This window comes from Haliotis rubra, unplaced genomic scaffold, assembly GCF_003918875.1.
Source record: "Haliotis rubra isolate DU_JTF1 unplaced genomic scaffold, ASM391887v1 Scf60, whole genome shotgun sequence".
Lineage (NCBI taxonomy): Eukaryota > Metazoa > Mollusca > Gastropoda > Lepetellida > Haliotidae > Haliotis > Haliotis rubra.
The window spans coordinates 2,930,384-2,940,748 of NW_025767302.1; the positions used below are offsets into that span (position 1 = coordinate 2,930,384).

Below are 10,365 nucleotides of genomic sequence, written 5' to 3' on the forward strand. Positions count from 1 at the left end.
AGATGAACCTCGTGGATCGAACACCGAAACAAGTCTCAGCGAGAGAGAAATATGGCTCACTTATGCTGTCATGTATGCAGAAACGCGATGACAATTCACTGAATAGATTCCGAATATTTTATCACTTTAAACTTATTAACACTGCGTTTGCGTTCAGCCTGGTTGATATAAGTACGCTTTATGCATGACTATTGTATTTCTTTTTTACATTCCGGTTACGGTTGTAGATTGTATGAAACATACAACTTTACGGATAACAAATTCTTGTTTATCGTCAGAGGGTTTCATCCAGTCATCTGTTTGCGACTTATCACCTGTTCTTGTTGCCGAGTAAGCATCACAGCATATCATGTACAATGTATGCATGCTTCTCCAGGTCTCCTCTTGTCTCTCCAGGTCGATAACGGGACCCGTGAAGATTTGATCTTCATCAACCAATGCTTGTTGTAAAAGGCGACTAACGGGATCGGGTGGTCAGGCTCGCTGACTTGGCTGATGCATGTCATTGTACCCCAATTGCGTATAACGATGCTCATGCTGTTGATCACTGGATTGTCTGCTCTAGACTCGATTATCTACATACGGCCGTCATGTAACTGGAATATTGCTGAGTGCGGCGTTAAACAACAAACAAACAAACTTAAGGTCGATAACAATGTAATAATCTACATCGAAACGTCGCTGACTGCAATAAACAGGATTGTTTTCTCAGAAAAATGTGTTTCATATTCACATATTTTCATATTACCAAATTCTATTTTGCCAATGAAACGGTTAGTTTCAAATCACTGTCGTGCATGGTGATGATGATGTTAATACTGGTTATTTTTGTAACAGGAATTGGTTTGGAAGGGGAGATGCTACTCATCCACAACGTTACACGGTACTGCGACGACATCTACGAGTGTTTCGTGGACAACGGCGTTCCTCCTTCTGTGAGCAAAGCCATCAGAGTCATCGTTGAATGTATGTTGAATCTACGATGAAACCTATCTGCATCTAAGTCTGTCCATCGATTATTTTTGTTGTAAATTTGTTGTAAATAACACATCAGCAGAAGTATCACAAGAACCTACCGGGACAAATTGGCAGCCAAAAACGTATTAAAAACCATGCAAAAGTATGCTCCCAAGAAATGTCTACAGATGAGTGAGTGAGTTTGGTTTTACGCCGCTTTTAGCAATATTCCAGCAATATCATGGCGGTGGACACCAGATATGGGCTTCACACATTGTACCCATGTGGGGAATCGAACCCGGGCCTTCTGCGGGACGATCGAACGCTTTAACCACTAGGCTACCCTGCCGCCCCTGTGTTCAGATGAATGAATGTCTTTCAGTCATAACGGACTCAAATAGTAACTTGTCTTCAAAGGATCCTAGTGCGGGTTTCTCGAAATTAATATTGAGGACAAAGAAACAAGAAAATGAATAAGCAGATTTTCATAATAAATGAATTTGATGTCCATGATGTGAATGAGATTAACATCACATGCATTAAATTTCAGATTATATATTTTTACTTAAACCACACAAAGTGTTACGATAGTAAACTTTCCTCACTCATATAACAGTTATACAGATTGTATTCAGATTGTATATATACATGGTATGTTCAACTTTACACTAGGTATCGTGCAGAAAAAGAAATCTAGAGCGACATAAGGGGCGGTGAGGAAGCCAAGTGGTTAAAGCGTTCGTTCGTCACGCCGGAAACCCGGGTTCGATTCCACACATGGGTACAATGTGTAAAGCCCATCACTGGTATCCCCCGCCGTGATGTTGCTGGAATATTGCTAAAGGCGGCGTAAAACCACTCACTCACCCACTCACTAGAGCGACATAAAAGGTCATCTAATGTCACTCGTTATTCATGAGTATACACTTGAACCTACAATGGATGCAAACAGAAAGTTGCATTGTTTATGAGCCATTTGTGCAGATTCGCCTTACAGATTGCGCAGCGTTCAGATTACAATATATGTTTTGATAACATAACATTTATAACGAATAAGTACATGATACTGAGATATCTCATGTGCTATATCTTTAACAGAACAATCTAAAATTGTGTTTTTCTAATAAGGTTTCATGTTTTGTAAGAAAGTATACACATAGATTTGTTATACAGGATTATATAAAGGAATGATATGATTATTGTCAGATTACAAATGGAGAAAATTGTTCTCGTCAGTCGATAAATGTCTCTGGTAATTTTCTCGTATGGAAAAATTGCTGGATTGAACGGCTCATTAAAAACTGAAAATTCTACCGTTGCTCGTTGCACTCACTATAGGAAATAAGTGGTGTAAAACAACGGGAAATAGGGAAATAAATTGGATTGCGTCCCTCGACATAACTGATTTGTTGTGGGAAATGTTTAATACGATTTCGGCTATTCTAAGTTTTGCGCACTCTTGAAAACAATCCCATGAGGTAGTAAAACACAAAAGATATGACTTTTATTTCTCCGATTCTGAAGCGACAAATTAATACTGACGATTCAAGCTGATAATAACTGTAATCGAAGTTTATTAAGATAAAAAGAAATAATTCTGTTGTGGTCACAGTTCATGTCGATGCGGATTCCGTATCTTAAGGTCGATTGGCTGAAATCCACTCTCAAACAATCTCATTATAATCTTAGTTAACGTCGCTGATGATTGATAATTTCTCCCATGGAATCATCAAACTAGAAAGTGATTGATTCCGCGAGTTCTTATCTAAATATGACTTCATGCTTTTTCTTCAAACAATCGTTCGATCGGGTGAATTTAATTGCAACGTTCAAACGATTTTAGTTTTTCAAACGAACGTTAGTTGGATCGTATGTAGCCCACCATTGCGACACTGATTGAGTAGGTTTAGTACTTAAGGCAGATTGTGTCTCTTGACTTTGTATTTAATACTTGTGATTGAATTGCCCGATTAATGAATGTTCTCCACAGAATGGCCACGTCTCCTTGAACTTCAAACCGCTATTATTGCACGTTTCGCTCATTTGCCACTAATAGCTATTGGTCTGGTTGGGGACAGATAAACACCCTCTCAGAAGGCTTATTATCTTTCTATATAATTAACGAGCTAGCATACTTTCTTCTATATTCAGAAAGAATGAGATTGGTACCAACGGGACCAGTCAAGCTATTTTGGATTCCGCACAACAGTGAACGATTCCATTAACTTCTTGTGTTTTTAGTTCAAGAAGAACATTTATCTAATATTACGTTTGAAATTCATAAAATGAGAAGTATGGATTAGTAAACGATTAATTTGCCTATTTCTATCTGTGTGAAACTCCTTCACACACTGACATAATGATCCAGTAGTCAAAGTAGTGCACACATTTTTCCTTCACAAAACTGTTTAATGATTCAGTAGCGAGAGGAAAATACTTTTCTGTCACGAGACTGGTTTAATGATCCAGTAGCAAAAGATTATATTTTTCTGCTATGAAACTGGTTTAATGATCCCGTCGTGATGGAACAAATTTTCTGTCACGAAACTGGTTTAATGATCTTGTAGTGAAGGAACATATTTTTGGTCATGAAACTGTTTTAATGATCCAGTAGCAAAAGATTATATTTTTCTGTCATGAAGCTGGTTTAATTATCCCGTAGTTAAGGAACATATTTTTCTGTCACGAAACTGGTTTAATGATCCATACCTGTTGTGAAAGAACATAATTTTCTGTCACGAAACTGGTTTAATGATCCAGTAGTCAAAGCACATATTTTTCAATTCTTATAAGTATAATGTATATGGTTCTGACTAATGATCTTCACCAGTTCAAAATATAATTTGTCCAATTTGGCATAGACTTAATGACTTTTGGACAAAGTAGATATGAGTGTATTTTACCGAATGGTATAAATTCAACGCCAAAATACTTGATTTTATACGTTACGTGAATATATTCTCTCCCACTCCTGGATAGTGTTGTGTAAGGTCGTCATTCTGAAAAGCAGCCATCTCACCGAGAAAAGATCATTTACTGATAGAAACGCTCAGATAATGGCACTGTTTTACATAAAGGCTCCCGCGAAGAAAGTAAGACAATGGAATGCTCGTGGTCGCGCCAGACAGCATTCCCAAACACAACCTGATTTTTGTGGAAGTACAGCTACATTGTGGAACCAGACAAAAGCTTCACTTTACAGAAGTTTTTTATGCCTTTCCTTATCTGTGTACACCGTAACCTCGTTAACAGGAAGACCAGCCGATCACTTACAACCTTTCGAGTTGTTCTTAGTTTCATACAATATGAGGCTGCAATGCCGCTATGGATCATGTGGGTACGATCGTCACAAGTAACTTAGTCCTGAACGATGTTTCGTGTTAAGGGAATTGTTAAGGTTTCAGTGTAGAATCATATATCACATCATCATTTTAATTAATGTCCTGAAAGGATATATATTTAGTTTTACAGTGGAACTCCTATAAATGTAGGGCCATGACTAAATAAAAGAAGGCGATGACTAAACACACTTGACTATTGGTCGCAGATCGATAAATGACCCCTGGTCAAGTTCGCTGCAAATTATTTCAACAAAGTCATCCATTACAATGATCGATGAGGGGAACAACCCGGCTGGAGAAGAAATATGATCACTCATTGATTACCGGTGTTTATTTCAGTTGCACCGGAAGTAACGATGCCGAATAAGCGAATGGGTCAAAAACTTGGACGGGAGACTATTCTGCAGTGTTCAATATATGCTCATCCCCAGGGTCTAACCTTCTGGAAGCGGAATGGTTTAGAAATAAGCAATGATGAAAAATTCAATACAGAAGCCTATGCGGATCTTGAAAACAGGATTGTGACATTAAGTTTGAGAATCAAAGAAATCGAAAAAGAAGATTTTGGGTCCTATACTTGCGAAGGAAGTAACTATCTCGGATCTGATGAAGAAGAAATGGTTTTGTATGGTGAGTATGGATGACGTAGTAATGAAAGGGAGGTAAATGTTGAATATCTTTATCGACGTGTGCGTAAACAGACCTTTAATGCAACAAGCCGTCCTAAAATTCACATAACATGATACCGTATCGATGTCGGATAACACAGTGTATGATGGCAAGTAAAGATAATACGTTATCAGAGATGTCAGGCATAAGTAACAACTTTCATTTGTGACAGTGATTGTGAGTTTATTATCACTTTATGTGTATTTTAGTTGCATCATGGACTGGCAGTGTCATGATATCGTGTGAATAAATCTTAAAGCGATCATAAACATGCTTCTATTTCCTGAAAACGGCAAGAAAGTGTTTGGCACAAAGAAAAAATGGTGGTGTTTCGTGGGTCTCACAGATACATGTATCGTCCATATTTCATAAATCCATGGCCTCTACAAATTTTGTGTACTGCTTTGTTTCATGAATTGATGATCTTTACACCTGGGTGTGCTGTCGTGTTTCTTGAACCGATGGTCTCTGAGTGAGTGAGTGATTTTAGTTTTACGCCGCACTCAGCAATATTCCACCTATATGGCGGCGGTCTGTAAATAATCGAGTCTGGACAAGACAAATCAGTGATCAACAACATGAGCATCGATCTACTCACAGCTGGGTGGACTGTCATGTTTTATGAATCGAATTCCCGGTTCGCACTGATTATGTGTCTTGAAACGCCACTCAAATCAGCTCGCTCACTTACTCAACACTGAGGTTTTCGCAATGTGCTTCCCTTGAATCAACAGTAGTTGTCTTGCGCCACTAATAGTCTTATTGAATACAAACATACGTTTATCTAGAATTGTATAACCTGCCATTTCTTTTCAGAATTAGAGCCAGTGATAATAACAAGACCGACGACGACCACAACGCGTGAACCACCTTACGCCGTTGTACCAGATCATGGTTACGACGAGTCGAGTTTCTACGGGGAACACCACAGGAAAACAACCACATCAACGGCCATGTATCCATTATTCCCACCGATGGTGGAACCAGACAAAATGTTTCGTGTTAAGGGAATTGTTAAGGTTTCAGTGCAGAATCATATATCACATCATCATTTTAATTAATGTCCTGAAAGGATATATATTTAGTTTTACAGTGGAACTCCTATAAATGTAGGGCCATGACTAAATAAAAGAAGGCGATGACTAAACACACTTGACTATTGGTCGCAGATCGATAAATGACCCTGGTCAAGTTCGCTGCAAATTATTTCAACAAAGTCATCCATTACAATGATCGATGGGGGAACAACCCGGCTGGAGAAGAAATATGATCACTCATTGATTACCGGTGTTTATTTCAGTTGCACCGGAAGTAACGATGCCGAATAAGCGAATGGGTCAAAAACTTGGACGGGAGACTATTCTGCAGTGTTCAATATATGCTCATCCCCAGGGTCTAACCTTCTGGAAGCGGAATGGTTTAGAAATAAGCAATGATGAAAAATTCAATACAGAAGCCTATGCGGATCTTGAAAACAGGATTGTGACATTAAGTTTGAGAATCAAAGAAATCGAAAAAGAAGATTTTGGGTCCTATACTTGCGAAGGAAGTAACTATCTCGGATCTGATGAAGAAGAAATGGTTTTGTATGGTGAGTATGGATGACGTAGTAATGAAAGGGAGGTAAATGTTGAATATCTTTATCGACGTGTGCGTAAACAGACCTTTAATGCAACAAGCCGTCCTAAAATTCACATAACATGATACCGTATCGATGTCGGATAACACAGTGTATGATGGCAAGTAAAGATAATACGTTATCAGAGATGTCAGGCATAAGTAACAACTTTCATTTGTGACAGTGATTGTGAGTTTATTATCACTTTATGTGTATTTTAGTTGCATCATGGACTGGCAGTGTCATGATATCGTGTGAATAAATCTTAAAGCGATCATAAACATGCTTCTATTTCCTGAAAACGGCAAGAAAGTGTTTGGCACAAAGAAAATGGTGGTGTTTCGTGGGTCTCACAGATACATGTATCGTCCATATTTCATAAATCCATGGCCTCTACAAATTTTGTGTACTGCTTTGTTTCATGAATTGATGATCTTTACACCTGGGTGTGCTGTCGTGTTTCTTGAACCGATGGTCTCTGAGTGAGTGAGTGATTTTAGTTTTACGCCGCACTCAGCAATATTCCACCTATATGGCGGCGGTCTGTAAATAATCGAGTCTGGACAAGACAAATCAGTGATCAACAACATGAGCATCGATCTACTCACAGCTGGGTGGACTGTCATGTTTTATGAATCGAATTCCCGGTTCGCACTGATTATGTGTCTTGAAACGCCACTCAAATCAGCTCGCTCACTTACTCAACACTGAGGTTTTCGCAATGTGCTTCCTTGAATCAACAGTAGTTGTCTTGCGCCACTTATAGTCTTATTGAATACAAACATACGTTTATCTAGAATTGTATAACCTGCCATTTCTTTTCAGAATTAGAGCCAGTGATAATAACAAGACCGACGACGACCACAACGCGTGAACCACCTTACGCCGTTGTACCAGATCATGGTTACGACGAGTCGAGTTTCTACGGGGAACACCACAGGAAAACAACCACATCAACGGCCATGTATCCATTATTCCCACCGATGGTGGAACCAGACAAAGGAAGAGGTAACGCCTTCGCTTGAATAGACGAGAATGCCACGCTATTTCTTAAGTTTAAACGTGATCTTAAGTTAAATACTCTTTATCTGGACGATTTCGGTTCCATCGAAGATGTAAGGATTAACACACATGTGTGTGTGTGTGTTCGTGTGTGTGTGTGTGTGTGCTTGCTTGCGTGCGTGTGTATGTAATCTACAAACTATGATTTATATAGGACCATATTTAGGATCGACTAGACTCTTTGTTGTGTAGGGGCGGTGGAATAGCCTAGTGGTTAAAGCGTTCGCTCGTTCCCCACATGGGTACAATGTGTGAAGCCCATTTCTGGTGTCCCTCGCCGTGATATTGCTGGAATATTGCCATAAACCATACTCACTTATTCTTTGTTGTATGTTTCAGGTAACGAGGAAAAGGCTCTTGTCCTTGGCCAGTCCAGCTGTTCTACAACGTTGTCAGTCATTTTGGAAGCCCTTAGCGGACCCTTGATATTAACTCTATACCACTTGACGAGATCATGATATGTGTGTATTTCGTGAAAGTCTTACAGTAGCTTCACTTCTGTCCTGCCTACAAACGTATTCTTTGCTTCTACCGCAGACAATGGATGGTAATTAGCATTTGTATTATACATCATCGGCCCTAATCCAAGTTTATACATCCATCTGCGGTGAGCACGTGACACATGATATCTAGGGATCTTCGAATGATTGACAGAAACATACTTCTTCTGTATATAGCACATCTGGTGAAAAGGGGCAGAATTATATCTTAAGGAATATTTAGTTTCCTGTTAGTATGAAATAAATGTTTGACATATATCAGCCTTTCAAAGCAGCGCTTCTGGCAGGAAGACAATACCATATCTATACGAAGAAACTGCTTACTCTATTGATAGAACTACAAATGACTGATTTACAGGTGTTGAAATGAATGTTGGCTGTGTGGTATCGTCTAGTGGTATAGGTAAAGAAGATCCATCTTGACATGTGCAATGCCAATTGGACGTCGTGACGGAAGTCCAATATTTGTGTAGACTCTATATCTATAGAAGTGTTGACTTTGAGAACCCGGGACTCATCTTAGAGGGCATACACATTCATAATTACAATGTGTCTGTTGACTTATGTGTATCAACACCAAATGAATCGTGTGTTACTCAGAACGATGATGAGGCCCGTGTATGTTTTCTTGACTTGTTGTTTGAGATGAACTTGCTGTTATGTTATATGTGTCAATGACCACAATTCTGCCTGATGACATGATTTTTATCGATGCACATTTTTCATCAACCATTCACTTGAACGCTCTCCATACAATCATCAGAGACATCATTAAACAAAAATGTATTACACGCTAAAAATGTAGTGTCAGTATTTATATACTCAACAACAAAAGTATCTTTGGAGGACGCAAGGGTTATTGTGTTTATTTCGAATCAAAAAAGGATCTGCGACATTTACTGCGGTTATTTCTTTTGTATTTTAAATTAGAAATTTGAGTGTTCTTTACAAAAGCTGGAGGAGGTATATCAGTTACAAGGCCGACAGTGGTGGCAGAACCTTTTACCTTCTTTTTGACCAATTAAAGTATTTTATCAGCAATACGTTTACAGAATCTTTTGTTGTTGAGTATACTATGTTAAACCTTGACTTATGATGTCTTAGTCCCCACAAGGTCGCGACTGGCCCAATCATCCGCTGTGCAGAGTTGCTTCCCTTGAGAACGTCAGAATCTTTAAACTGCGGGTTTGATTCCCGTCTCGCATCGATATGTCAGCACCATGCTCGTGCTCATGTCTTCACTGAAGTGGTAAACGTGTAACACCTGTATCATTCGGGCTTATTTCCCATAGGAAACTGACATACCGTGATATAACTGGGGTACTGTTCGACGCGGCATTAAACCCAGCTCACTCACTCATTCACCCAGTAACTTGAGGTGTCGTCCTGCTTTCATATGGCAGGATACGTGGTTGTTTTCGTTCATATGTAACAAACAACTTTCCCAGTTGGTTTAAAAGTAAACAAAACATTGGTTTGGTTTGGTTGTTGTTTAACGCCGCACTCAGAAATATTCAAGCTATATGGCGGTGGTCTGTAAATAATGGAGTCTGGACCAGACAATCCAGTGATCAACAGCATGAACATCGATCTGCGCAATTAAGATACGATGACATGTGTCACCAAGTCAGCGAGACTGACCACCCGATCCCGTTAGTCGCCTCTTACGACAAGCAAGGTTTATTGAAGATCAATTCTCACTCGGATCTTCACGGGTAAACAAAACATTAATCAACAGACAATTATTATAATTACCACGATATTGATATCTGCTATTGTTTTCCAACTTTGTATTATGTACACATATGGCATAAATTGTTTTTTTTACAGTTGACTTCACCCATGGTCTTGATATCAATATTGATACACGAAGAAGAAAGGCAGTATGTAAACATATTCGTTTTATAATATATTTCTTACGATCAAATTCAAGTCTGTAAATTAACCACTATTGAATGCCGTCATCGTGTTCTATTTCCTGAGGCTTTGTCGATAAGTTGGATGAAGTATTGTTAAAATCTACTGCTGACAGTTTCTGTTTTTGTTCCAGCCAAACAATTATATTGACTTCTATTTGTGTGTCAGCACATATGATTTGTTGAGTGTTTTTATAACATGTGTGGACAAAGTATTGAATGCTTGATACAGTACAGGACAAAAATCACTGTCAATAATGGATGTTGTATCAAACACTGTCCCATTTCTATTAATCTGAAAC

The 10,365-nt window shown here is 38.8% G+C and overlaps 2 protein-coding genes across 2 annotated transcripts in view; both read left to right on the forward strand.

The window, feature by feature from the left end:
- Nucleotides 1-6,028, forward strand: part of LOC124255457 (lachesin-like) — a 100,533-nt gene extending 94,505 nt beyond the window's left edge. Inside the window, exons 5-7 of the mRNA XM_046689372.1 lie at nt 838-966; nt 4,638-4,928; nt 5,784-6,028. Coding sequence (XP_046545328.1) covers nt 838-966; nt 4,638-4,928; nt 5,784-6,028 — 665 coding nt within the window. The remainder of the gene's footprint in view (nt 1-837; nt 967-4,637; nt 4,929-5,783) is intronic.
- Nucleotides 6,029-6,273: 245 nt separating this feature from the next.
- LOC124255431 lies at nt 6,274-9,188 on the forward strand. Its single transcript, XM_046689346.1, has 3 exons — nt 6,274-6,558; nt 7,411-7,593; nt 7,987-9,188. Exons 1-3 carry the CDS (start codon nt 6,285-6,287, stop codon nt 8,103-8,105), a joined length of 576 nt encoding a protein of 191 aa, XP_046545302.1. The 5' UTR covers nt 6,274-6,284; the 3' UTR covers nt 8,106-9,188.
- Nucleotides 9,189-10,365: the final 1,177 nt, after the last annotated feature.